The sequence below is a fragment of the Ceratotherium simum genome, chromosome 26 (assembly GCF_057802395.1).
Source record: "Ceratotherium simum simum isolate JZ-2026a chromosome 26, ASM5780239v1, whole genome shotgun sequence".
Taxonomy (NCBI): Eukaryota; Metazoa; Chordata; class Mammalia; order Perissodactyla; family Rhinocerotidae; genus Ceratotherium; species Ceratotherium simum.
In genome coordinates, this window is record NC_141925.1 from 38,497,052 (window position 1) to 38,510,182 (window position 13,131).

At 46.4% G+C, this 13,131-nt stretch overlaps 1 protein-coding gene across 1 annotated transcript in view; it reads left to right on the plus strand.

Annotated features, from left to right (window-relative positions):
- ARPC1A (actin related protein 2/3 complex subunit 1A) overlaps positions 1-9,681 on the plus strand; it is a 28,837-nt gene extending 19,156 nt beyond the window's left edge. Inside the window, exons 6-10 of the mRNA XM_014795625.2 lie at positions 1,417-1,629; positions 3,680-3,755; positions 3,972-4,165; positions 7,329-7,419; positions 9,297-9,681. Of these exons, the coding sequence (XP_014651111.1) occupies positions 1,417-1,629; positions 3,680-3,755; positions 3,972-4,165; positions 7,329-7,419; positions 9,297-9,335 (613 nt within the window). The 3' untranslated portion in view covers positions 9,336-9,681. The remainder of the gene's footprint in view (positions 1-1,416; positions 1,630-3,679; positions 3,756-3,971; positions 4,166-7,328; positions 7,420-9,296) is intronic.
- The last annotated feature ends 3,450 nt before the right edge of the window (positions 9,682-13,131 follow it).

Sequence of the window (13,131 nt, forward strand, 5' to 3'; positions counted from 1 at the left end):
CCATGCTGTGGTGGCGTCCCACATACAAAATAGAGGAAGACGGATATAGATGTTAGCTCAGTGCCAATCTTCCTCAGCAAAAAAAAAAAAAAAAAAAGATACATAGACATTCTCTAGATTTTTTTCATATTCAGGAGCTTTGTTGTTTGTGATGTGTTATCTGGAGTCATTCTAGCTCCCTTAGAAGATGGGACTAAGTGGTACTGATCTATACCATCAGGCTATGTCTAAAAATCTGGTTTTGAAAATAGTTTACAATTCTTTTGTTAATATTGATTTCCAGATAAACTTTGCTTTGATTTGTGGCCCCGTGAGTATGGGTCTGTTCTGTTCACACTCTCAAGTTGGTGGCTGAGAACCATCCATTCTTTCCTAGCCTCTGATGACTAAAGCAGTAGCCATCGGGGTGGTGATTGAAAGCACAGTGATTCTAAAGTCACGTCATCTAACTGACAGATAACTCACTGTGCCCTCCGCCTCTCTAGTGCCCTGCCTCTTCCAGAGCTGCTGCTGCCATTGTCATTTTGGGGGAAAATATCCCAGATCATTTGGGGAGTCTTTAGCTTCAGAAGTTTTTGAAAGAGAAGCTGTACAAAGTAGAAATAGCATTGGAGGGCAAAAGGGACTAAAAGAATAGATTCCCAGCTGTTCTTTATCCCTTCTGCTTCCCATCTCTCGCTCAAAACATCCTCACACACAGCTTCATGGAATTAGAGAGTGAGAGCGATGACACTGGGCTGTAAAGCACCCTCCTTCGTCCCCAACTATACCTGCCACAAAGGCCGGACCCATGGGCCTGAGGGTCGAGTGAGCCCAGCCCTCTACCTGACGACACTAGGGAGAGCCTGCCCACTCTCTCACTGACCTCCCTTTGCTTTCTCTTTGGATGTCCCTTTCTGTCTTCAAATGGATTAATACCATTAGTTTATTGTAAGGGGGCAAATAGTTTCCTCTCTTCTACCATCTGACTGTGTGGGCCTCTGGGAGTACTGTGTTGAGATTGATGGTGAAGTAGACAAGAACGAATGCTGTGCTCATTTAGCAAGGTCTGCCATGGGCCAGGGAGGAGCAGGACAGCAAGATCCCCCCAGAATGTGTACTCCACTAGGGTAGGACTTTTGTGTTCATTACGTCTGGAACTGTGCCCCAGAGCGGTGCCTGACGCATCATAGGTGCTCCGTGAGTGTCTGTTGATTGAGTATGGATTTGCCAAACCTGGGTTGGCCTGTAGGCAGCCCTTAGAACCATTCTATGTCTTAAGAGGTTTGTGCATCTGAACTTGTCCTTCATGTTTTGCTTTTTATGAGTCAATCTCTTTGCATTCTGGGATACCTTCCGGCAACTACCTGTGGTCTGTTTCTATATACATATATTTTTATTTACTTTTTCCTTTTGTCCATGCCCCTTAAACCACAGAGTGTTTTCTGCCTACATTAAAGAAGTAGATGAAAAGCCAGCCAGTACACCCTGGGGCAGCAAGATGCCTTTTGGTCAGCTGATGTCAGAGTTTGGTGGCAGTGGCACTGGTGGCTGGGTGCACGGGGTCAGCTTTTCTGCCAGTGGGAGCCGCCTCGCCTGGGTCAGCCACGACAGCACCGTGTCCGTTGCTGATGCCTCAAAAAGCGTGCAGTGAGTATTTGCCTTTTGTTGAGTTAGGCAGTGGGATCTCTCACCAGCTGGGTGAAAGCTGCCCTTCCCTGGGTGTAAGTGCAGGGCGTGAGCATAAAAATCCATCCCAGAACTGCCAGGTAGCCTTTAAAGTCACAGACACTTAGATTGTCAATTTGGGAAAATTTTAAAGAGTTAGATGTCGCTTCCAGAAACACTTCTTGAGTACTGATAGTGAGTCCTCTGAAGGACTCTACTGGTTTGATAAGAGTTCCTTCAAATAGCCAATTTAGTCTGTTGCTGTGAATTCCTTACAACACGTAAATGTCATTCATCCACCAGCCCTAGGTTAAATAGGAGAAGTGTTTTTACTGTGTAGTCAATGAACAATGACTCCATTAATTTGTGACTTCATTCAGTAATACTTAAAACCCTTGAGGCCAGTTCCTCCGGTGTATGCTGGAAGAACTCGAATTTCGATGACTCAGTTGTGAGTGAGGTGCCTGCTTAGCCTTAAGGAGAGCATTAGGCATCTTGTCTGACCTCAGAATTCGTATTTGCTCATCATATGTTGGAGGAAGAGAGGAGATGATTGGAATCCTTTTCCTCTTGTGAATCTTTGTTCTTTCCTGGTGAATTATTTTCCATTGGTAGCTAAAGGTAACCCACCTTTAAAGGTTTCCTGACTTGTCAACCTGTGTGCCAAGAGCCGGTCACATCAAGTGACTGACTCCCTCTGCTGCACAGTGACAACAAAGTGACGTTTCAGAGAGGATATTTTTTTCTGAACTGGATTGAATTGTTTTTTTTTTTAATTTTGTTTTTTTTAAACACCCTCCCTCCATTATAAATGATGAAGTCTTCCAGAAGATTTCTGTACATATGTAGGCACATATATATATATTTTTTAACGCAAATGGGATTATGCTATGCATTTTGTAGAGTAATTTGCTTTTTGTCATTCAGTAATGTTTTGATAGCATAATTTGATTTGTGTACGATTTATTGTAATGCAAAATAAGCTCTTAGGATATGCTTATTACAAGCCCCTGACTATCCTCATATTGATTTATTTGGCTTTTCCAGTCCTGCAAGTCAGATTACATCCTCTACCCTTCTTCTCAAACATAAATATTTCGTTTAGTAAGAGCCACGTATGCCTCAGTAAGGCCTTAAGATAAGGTGTTAGGACTTTAATCTGATACCAATGGTATTGGGCAGGGAGGTCTCCTGAGACATAGTTAGTTTTCAAAATGCATCATTTTTTATGTGAAGCTATATGATCCTAATTCATCAACAAACGTGTTTGCCTGCCATATCTTTGTAACCTCTTGACCAGGTGCTAGAGCAGATAACTACTAAGTATACATGTGTATATATACACACACCCAGCCCATTTGTATGTGAGTCCCTGGCTGGCTAAGACTGTGTCTTGTTCACTGGTAGCCCCAGCTCCTAACCCAGTGCCTGGTGGAGGAAAGAGAATAGGCTCCCGTAAATGTTTGTAGTCCCAGCCCTCTAGGAGCCCACAGTGAGCACAGGTGAGGAGAGGATAACAGAATAAGGTGTTCAATCATGAGTGGCAGTGACAGCAAGAACTCTAGGAGGTCAGAGAAAGGAGAAGCCACTTTAGGCTGAAGTGGTCCAGGAAAGCTTCATAGAGGTGATCAAATTAGAGCTGAGCTTCAAAGACTAGGGTGGACTTTGGATAAGCAAGAGGAGCAGAGACGGTGTGTGGCTAAAGGGGTGTAGGAGCAAAGGCAGAGATGGGAAAAACAAGGGCTTGCTGGGGACCGATCTGTGGACCAGCTGTGGTGAATTAGGTGGGGGGCCTCAGAAAGGGGTGGAGCACAGGCCAGAGAGAGCTGAAGGCCTCCATTTCTGTAGGTTATCTCATGGCTGTCTCCTGCTTGAGATTCCTGAAAACATAGGTCATGGGGCTCCTTTTAAACATAGTGTTTGTTTATACTGCCAAAGCCCCTGTGAGAATGGGGCCTTTGTCATCTTCTGTGTCTATAAAGAAGTTGCATGGTCTGTTTCATCTTGGTTTAACAAGTGTTCTTGTGTTCAGGGTCTCAACTCTAAAGACAGAGTTCCTGCCCCTCCTGAGTGTATCATTTGTCTCGGAGAATAGCGTTGTAGCTGCTGTAAGTATTTCTCTTCATTTTTCCTTGTAGTACACTGTATTTAATTCTCCAGAACAGGAACAGTGGGTGCTCTGTGACTGTGTGCACTAATACAAAGTAGAACAGCCTTTTAGAAGAAACAGCTAACCTTTAAGTAAGAGATGCCTGTGGTGGTGCACATTCTGCTGTGGGGTTGGTAGGTGTACCCTCCAGGAACTGACTGATGTCTTGTTTCAGGGCCATGACTGCTGCCCAATGCTCTTTAACTACGATGACCGTGGCTGCTTGACCTTCGTTTCCAAGCTAGACATTCCAAAACAGAGCATCCAGCGCAACATGTCTGCCATGGAACGCTTCCGCAACATGGACAAGAGGGCCACGACTGAGGACCGCAATACAGCCTTGGAGACGCTGCACCAGAATAGCATCACGTAGGTGCCACCCAGCCACCTGGGGTCCCCCGGACTGGGTCTGCCTCCCTGGATACCACCTGTAGCCAGGGCCCATCTGTAGACAAGTGTTTAGGTAACCAAGCTGCCCTTCTTTCTCTCTCTCTTTCCTGACTGGGTCCCTATGAAAGTTCTGTGAACTGTGCCCCAGACATCCCTTCAGGAACGAGAGCAGCGAGAAGTCAGCAGCTTCCTGACTACAGGCTCTTATTTTCTGCTTGTGACAGAGAGTGAACCACCTCACCTAGTCCTTCTGTCCTTCAAGGTACAAGTGGTACAAGGCATCCCACATGAGGAGTGCAGATCCTATTGTGGACTTATGAGCTGGTATGGCCTAACAGTGCAGCCTCTTCCTGGGCCTTGCTTTCTCAAAAACTTGATTGAGGACAAAAGGAGACCTTCCTGCATGTCAGGTTCCTCTGGTAGTGATCACATGACAGGAAGATTAGTTATATCCTATTTGAAAAAGTGATTCTAGCTGTCATTTCAACCATGGATTTCAAGTAATGTATATAAGTAAGAAGGTCATTTAATTAGAGAAACAGAATTCCTTAGCATCATTATGACAAAGTTGAGGAGTTTCTTGATTTATTTTTCATGAGGCGTATGTGATTATATAAGATAGTAGAACTGGGGCTGGCCCTGTGACGTAGTGGTTAAGTTTGGTGCTCTCCGCTTCAGTGGCCCGGGTTCGTGGGTTTGGATCCCGGGTGCAGACCTATACCACTCGTCAGCCATGCTGTGGCAGCAACCCACATACAAAATAGAGGAAGATTGGCACAGATGTTAGCTCAGGGCTAATCTTCCTCAAGCAAAAAAAGAAGATTGGCAACAGATGTTAGCTCAGGGCGAATCTTCCTCAGCAAAAAAAAAAGATAGTAGAACTGTGTTTGATCCAAAAAGCTTGATTTTTTTAAATCTAGAGGAGAAATGCAATATATTCTTGATATTTTAAATTACTGCATTCAGAGTTGGGTGCCACAGAATTTTCCCTTTTTGACTAGACCTTTTGTGTTGAGAGACTTGTGGTAATAATGGTGGGAAGAATAATGGAAACCTCTAGACTTTCTCTTTGAGAGAATTTTTTTTTTCTGTTTTGGTGAGGAAGATTAGCCCTGAGCTGACATCTGTTGCCAATCTTTGTATTTTTGCTGAGGAAGATTGGCCCTGAGCTAACATCTGTGCCCATCTTCCTCTACTTTATATGTGGGATGCCTGCCACAGCATGGCTTGATGAGCAGTTCGTAGGTCCGCGCCTGGGATCTGAACCTGCAAACCCCGGGCCGCCGAAGAGGAGCGTGTGAACTTAACCACTATGCCACTGGGCCAGCCCCTGAGAGAATTATTATTATTATTTTTTTTAATGTTTCAATACTGTTTTTTTTTTTTTTATAATTTTTTTTTTTTCCCCCAAAGCCCCAGTAGATAGTTGTATGTCATAGTTGCACATCCTTCTAGTTGCTGTATGTGGGATGCGGCCTCAGCATGGCCGGAGAAGCGGTGCGTCAGTGCGTGCCCGGGATCCGAACCCCGGCCTCCAGCAGCGGAGCGCGCGCACTTAACCGCTAAGCCACGGGGCTGGCCCCCGAGAGAATTATTAAACGCAGGGTTTGCTTTTCATCATGTTCAGTGGAAAGGGCCACTGGACTTAAAATATGCTGAAAATGTCTGTGCTATATTGAAAAGTAGTAACTTGAAGGCATAGCAAAACTTTTCTCCACACTTTTCAAGTTTCTCTGTCTTGAACGACTTTCAAAATTATTTCTTGTGAGTTTTTTCTTAAGCTTCTGTGCAGACTATGTATCAGGAAGGAAACAGCTCTCATTGCCTCTTTGAGACTTTGAGGTTAAAAATAAAAGGACAGACTCTTGCACATTGGCATGTCTACTTTTATTTGTAGATGTAAATCCTCTTTGCCCTGGAGCAGGGTCAGCAGCAGGCCAAAGAGGAAATATTTTAGGCTCTGAGGGGCGATACAGTCTCCATCACAACTACACAACTCTGCCGTGTGGCATGTAAGCAGCCGTGGACAATACGCAAATAGATGAGTGTGGATGTGTTTCAGTAAAACTTTATTGACGCTGAAGTTTGAATATCACCTAATTTTCACATCATGAAATAATAGTCTTTTAATTTTTTTCCAACCATTTAAAATTGTAAAAGCCATTTTTGGCTCACAGTCTGTATAAAAACAAGCAGTGTGTGCCATAGTTTGCTGTCCCCTTCCCTAGAGGGAATGTTCTAGACATTTTGGAGGAGAAAGAAAAATATTGTCTGAGCTATGGAATTGATTTTCTTGAAAGTTTTTCAGATAATTAGGCTAAGACAAGTTGTTACATTAGTCTATTCCTCTGTTTTGCTTGTTTGGAATCTTCTGGTGTATCTGAATGTTGCTAACGCTTATGATGATTAATTTCAAATACAAGGCGAGCTCTTGGCTTACGTGCCCTGGCTGTCTTGGAGGGTGATTTGGGAGTTTTTGTTTGGAGCCAATTGGATTTCAGTCATGCTTCATCATGTCTCTAGTTTTTTTTTAAGAATTGTTTCCATTTCAGTCATTGCTGTGGTCCTGCCCACACCCTGCATCCTGGCAATTTGCATGCTGTGTGGCCTGAATTCTCCTGCTTCTCCATGTCACTCTAATTAATGTGGGTTCTTAACTTTTCCCTCTTTCCTATCTTTTCGTTTCTGGACATCTGGTAATAAGATGCATTTGAATATTTTTTGAGTCAGAGTGCTGCAGCCTAATATTGATGGACAACTTAATATTGTAGAATTGATAGAGGGGGCTCGCCCAGTGGCATAGCGGTTAAGTTCACACATTCCGCTTCAGCAGCCCAGAGTTTGCGGGTTCAGATCCTGGGCGCGGACCTGCTCACCACTCATCAAGCCATGCTGAGGCGGCATCCAACATAGAAGAACTAGAAGGACCTTCAACTAGGATGTACAACTATGTACTGGGGCTTTGGGGAGAAAAAAGAAAAAGAGGAAGATTGGCAACAGATGTTAGCTCAGCGCCAATCCTCCTCAAAAAAAAAAAAAGAGTTGATAGACAATTTCCTTAAAATGCCATTAATTAGTCAGGAAGGTTGGGGCTCACTTCTACCGCATACCTTACAATCTCTCTGTTTTTGCTTTTTTTCAGTCAAGTGTCTATTTATGAGGTGGACAAGCAGGATTGTCGCAAATTTTGCACTACTGGCATCGATGGAGCCATGACAATTTGGGATTTCAAGGTATTTTCTATCTTTCAGAACAAATCTTGCTTGTGTTAAACTTTTCCTTTGGGAATAATGTTTCTCATTTCTTGAAACAAAATGTCAAATCCAGCGCACATGAGAGATGTAGGCCATTAGACTGAAGTTCTCTTTAAAACCTAAAAGTTATTAGCGGGAAGAAAGCACACTGTCAGTGAGATGGGATACATACTTTTAGGTGTCCATTTATTCACTGAGGAAAAACTGAGTGCTGTTTTTGTAGCGGGCCTTGTGTTGGGCACCAGTCTGTTTAACTACAGAGATATATTGTTATGGTTTACACTGATGAATCTAATAAACATTCACTAAGTGCCTGCTGGGTGCCGGGCATGGTGCGAGACACTGAGGATGCTGAGGTGGAGGAGGCCTTGAGGAGCTTGTCTGGTGGCGGAGAGAAGGGCAGGGGGGATTCGGTGGAGCTCCAGAAGAGAACCAGTGCCTCTGTTTTTGCGTTGAGGAATTTGGGGGGTGCGTGGATTGTCAGCACTTCGAGAGAGAGAGATTGTAGCTGAGCTGCATCTCCAGATGCACTGGGATTTCAGGGAGCACGGGGTGGGTGGGGGCAAGCATTCTTAGCTGCACGAGCAGCATGTGCAGACCAGGCCTGGAGCTTGGAGAGCTCACACTGCATTTGAGGCATTGCCAGTGGTTTAGGCTATGGTGTGGGTCCTACAGAAGCGTGAGATGCAGCTAGAGAAAAGAGCTGTGGCATGGTCAGGGAGAGGAAGCTGGGCTTTGTCTGCAGACAACTAGAAGCTGTTCCAGAACTGGAGTAGAAAAGCACCAGGCTGTAAGGTGTGGGTGGGCTGGGCAGCCGTGGGCTCCAGGCAGAGGCTATTGAGTCCAGTGAAGAGCGACGAGGATATGAGCTCCAGCTGTGGCAGGCGGTGTGGCCAGGAGGTTCTGGACTAGAGAGAGATTTAGGGACCAGCTGGAAGGGCCTTGTGACAGTGAGAGACTTCCAGGAGACTCTGCACACTCCGCTTGGGGATTGGCAGATGGTGGGTGAGATAAGGAACCAGGGAGGAGGAGCAGAGCTGAGGGAGAGGATGGCTCCTGTGTGCGGCTCTGTGCATTTCCCTTCTCCTTCTTGTTAACCTCCAAAACAGGTCAACATTTACAGAATGTTGCCACGGCCTGTGCATTTCCATGATGTTTGCTTTTTTCCCCCTCCTTGGGTCAAATACATACTATAGAAGAGCCTCCAGAATACTCTGGAGAAACAAACTGTCTTCCTCTGAAAGTCTCCCCACACTTTTACCTTCACATGCTTTGTGTCCTGTGTGATTAGCACCACCTGGGCAGTTACAGCTCCACCCTTTAGTCTTTTATCCCTCAGGCTGAGTCCTTTTCTCTCCTTTTGTCCTTGTGTAAGCCAGGAAGTCCCCGTGCAGTTTTCTCTTTAATCCCTCCACCTTGGAGGACCTGCTGTATGTTGTGCACGAGGCTGGCTGCTGTGTGGCCTACGAAACATAGGAGTGCCTGCCATTAGGGTGTCTAGAGCGTGTTGAAGAGGCAAGGGAAATGCACACAGATGGCCCCCATCACTAAGGACTAGTGGCACAGATAGGAGGTACGTGCCCAAAGAACACGGAGGAGTGTACCCAGAGCCTGTGGGCTGGGGCGACGGTGACCAGGGAGCACACAGTCTGGAAGGGCCAGAAGGGGGAGCCCAGCCCTGGGGAGTCTGCAGGGCAGAGCTGGGGAGACCTGTCTCAGAGGTGGGGTAGGGACGGATTTAGGGGTTGTGGGGGCCTGCGCCTCAGCCGAGGAGGGGGAGTAGTGTAGTGCCATGGGGAAAACACCAGGGTGAACAGTCCTCAGTAATGATCAGTGTTCTTCCTGCCATTTGCAAGACCTTAGAGTCTTCTATCCAGGGCCTTCGGATAATGTGAAGCTGAGTGAGCCTACCGGATCCAGCGTGGCAAACTGACAAACCGCGCTGACTGCAGCCCCGCCATTTGCATGATGGTGAGGAGAGCCAGCCGCAAGGAAACACTGAAGACACATATCGTGCAAATAATGTGTGTTTTTGTTTGAATATAATTGGTGAAAGTGTTGGTTTTTTAAAAGCAGCAATGATTTGGGTTTTTTTTGTCTTTTGTTTTTGCTATTTCATTCCATTCTTGACCAAAGCTTCTAAGTAGTTTATTATGGAAAATTGTCACACTAACTTAAAGGAAAGGGTGGGGAGGTATGTAAATTGTCTACTAAAAAGTTAAATAAAAATACTGAATGTGATTTTGATTTTGTTTCCTTATACTGTTTCCATTTTTAGTAGAAAAATATGGGTAAATTCTTTGTTAGACTAGTTAGTTTTTAGGGTAAAATCTTAGATTGTTAAGTTTCTTAAATTGAGCCATCTATACAATCTTCAACCAAAAGAACCATTTATTGAGTGCCGTCTTTTAGCATTGCAGTACTTCTGCAAAGTAGGTGCGCTGTCCCTATATTGCACATGAGGCAGCAGAGACACCCACCGCCACTGAGCAGCCAAGTGTGAATGGGAGCCTGCTCTGAGACCCCAAGGTCTGGCCTCTGTGCCCTGTGCCCACAGCGGGGGCAGCCGCTGCCCGTCGTGCACCTGCAAGTGCGTGCTGCAGGGGAGTGTGCAGTGGGATGAGAAAAGGACAAGTTATCATTTTGGTTGAGAGATTATTGTGCCCAAACTAAGTTATTTTCATCATAATTAGACATGAAGTTTGACGTCCTAGGGCTGAGAATCTTGCCAGGTGCAAATACCACTGAATAGCAGAGTAAGTCGGTACAGAGTTAGTAGCCTTGAGCCCGTGGACGTCTCTTGACCTCACTGGCCCAGGAGGAGGAGAGTAGTGATTGGATCACAACTCTAGTTTTAGGACACTGGTAACAGTGCTTCTCAAAGGATGTCATGATATCCTCAAGAGTAATTTTACCCTTTTGGTGACACATGGGAAGCCTTACTTCCCTCCAGGAGTGAATCCCAGCACCTGGGGTGCCAGCGTGGCAGGCCTGCCTCTCCCCTGTTGCTATAGCATCCTCGCTGCACCCCACTGGCAGGAGCTGCTTTGTGCATATATGTCTGCACCAGTGCATCAGCAAGGCTGTGGTCACAGAGGACAGACGAAAGCCAGCCCCAAACCAGGAATTAGCTAAAGGTAAAGGTTTCTTTTTAGTTTCAATAAATCACATGGTTTGGCCAGCAAGCCCAGAGGTTTTTAGAGAAACAATGTATTCCATGAAAGAAACAACAGCAACAAAAAACAAAATTTACTAACTTTCCCTCCAAGGACTTAATAGTCACAGTTGTCTTTTTTCTTGTTTTAACTTGGGCCATTTCTCACTCATGGAAGAGTGCCCATCCCGGTCATGGCACCCAGGAACCCTCAGTGCTGTGCTGCAGTGCTGGGGCCTGTGAGATTGCCGAAGCTCCCTCCTCCTCTCGCCCTACCTTTGAGACTCAGGCAAGGTCTGGGTGCACAGTGACTACCAATCTGGAGGGGTTCTCAGTGACCCTGACTATGCCACGACACACTGGTCAAAGCCCTTTGATTCGATGCTTTGGTGTCAGATTATAGTGCTGCCAAGTTGTGTGACCTTGAGTGATATAGTTAACATCTCTGTGCCTCAGTATCCTCACCTGTAAAATGGGCATGATACAGGATTAGTAATTCCTCTTAGATACTCACGAAAGCCGAGGTTTGCTTTCAGGCTTGGCACTGGCCGTATAGTAGTCCCCGGAGACCCTTAATAACAGTGGGCTCAGGTGGGAAGAAGTGTATGAAGGATGTTGGTAACCAAAAAAACTTCAGTAGTTCTTTCCAGAATATTATGCTGAGAAAACGGGTCAGCCTCAGAACCCAGATTAATTGCTTAGGCAGGACTTTTCAGTTTGGCCCAACAATCACCACACAAGTGGTCTAGTTCCCATGTGTGCCCAACCCTGGAGGTGGTGATGTGAAGGCCCAGGGTGGCCCAGGTAGTCCCCATGTGGACTGGTCAGTACAGATCAGTACGGACATTATAAGGTTATGTTATTTAAGTTATGTGTGTGTGTATAATTCAAATACTAGATGTGGTAGATAGAGTAATGCCCCCCAAAGATGTCCATGTCGTAATCCCCAGAACCTGTGAACTTTGCAGATGTGATTAAGTCAAAGATCTTGAGATGGGGAGTACCCTGGGTTGTCCAGGTGAGCCCAGTATTGTCACAAGGATCCTTGTAAGAGGGAGGTAGGAGAGTGAGGGATGTGACGTAACAGGTTGGAGTGTCACAAGGCCCCAGAGCCAAGGAATGCAGGTGTGCTAAAAGCTGGAAAAAGCAAGCAAACAAGTTTCCCCGGAGCTTCCAGAAGGAACACCACCCTGCCCGCTGAGACTGACTGTGGGCTTCTGACCTCCAGAACCGTAAGAGAATAAGCCACCCAGTTTGTAGTAAGTTGCTACCGCAGTGATAGGAAACTAACACACTAGGTCAGTTCAGAAAGGGGGGGAAGTATAGTCTAGAGCAGAGTTTTTCAAATTGAGGGTCAGACCCCGTTAATGGTTGTAAAAGTCAATTTGAAAATGACACAGAAGAGAAAAGAACAGATTTTGCATTGCCTGTAGTAAGTGTTGTTTCAAGATACTTATGTTTCAGATATATGTGGGGATGTGTACTAGGTCGCAGTAGACATATCACTGTGAGTTGTGATCAAAAGTTTGAAAGCCACTAACGTAAAGTCAGTCACCTGAGGGGGCTCATGAGGAGGGGTGCTTTAGCCCTGCCTTGGATACATTACGGTGAGAACAGCTAACCGCCAGGCACCCTGGTGAGCAATTGATAGGCCTCAGCTACTCACAACAACTCTATAGTGTTGGAACTTTGCCACATTTTAAAGATGACAAAACTCAAGTCCAGAGAGGGGAGTGACAGCCTCCGTTGGAACCATGGCAGTCTCTCTCCAGAGCCCCAGCGCTAACCACTAAGTCTGCTCCCTACTGGGCGAGGGCAGGGAGTGGAGGTGCGTAGTGACCAAGCCCAGTTCAGTTTGCCCAAGCTTGGGAGCAGAGAGATGTCATTGGAACTGATGGGAGGGGACCCCTCTGACAGTACCCTATGGGGTTTCGTTGTAGACCTGAATTTCTCAGTGAACTGACACATAAAGCCGTGTGGCTTGGAATGGGGTGTGCCTCAGAACACTGCCCCCATCAGAAGACTGCCTCCTGGAGCAGGCAGGACACAAGTTCCTGGCCTCAGCTATGGTGGACCCCTTCCCGGGCTTTGGCCACCTCACAAATATGTGTGGCCTAGGGAAGGAGGCCCAAGGGTTTCCCCTCTTCCCTCCTGCTCACAGGGATCAGGTGGCAATCCCTTGATCCCAGGGAGAGAGACCCATGGTCCCCGTTCTTGGTGGGAACATGCTGAGACAGAAGAAGATGGAGCTTTCCTCCCTGGTCTCCTGCTGCCTTGGCCAGTGCACCACTTCCTAGGCCAGATGCCTGGAGTTTGGCTGCCATCTTGTGACCAGGAGGCAGTAAGGCAGTGCAGTGAGGAGGAAGGAGCAGAAAGCTGGAAAGAACCTTGTGACCTGGAGACGCGACCAGCCCCCCGACTACGACTGACTGCCCTCCTCCAGGTCAGCCAGCCCTGCAGAGTCCGCCTGGGTGTGTGGCTGCATTTCTTGGAAACCTGAGAAGGCGGAAAGAAGGGGGAGTGTAGCATCTTCATCC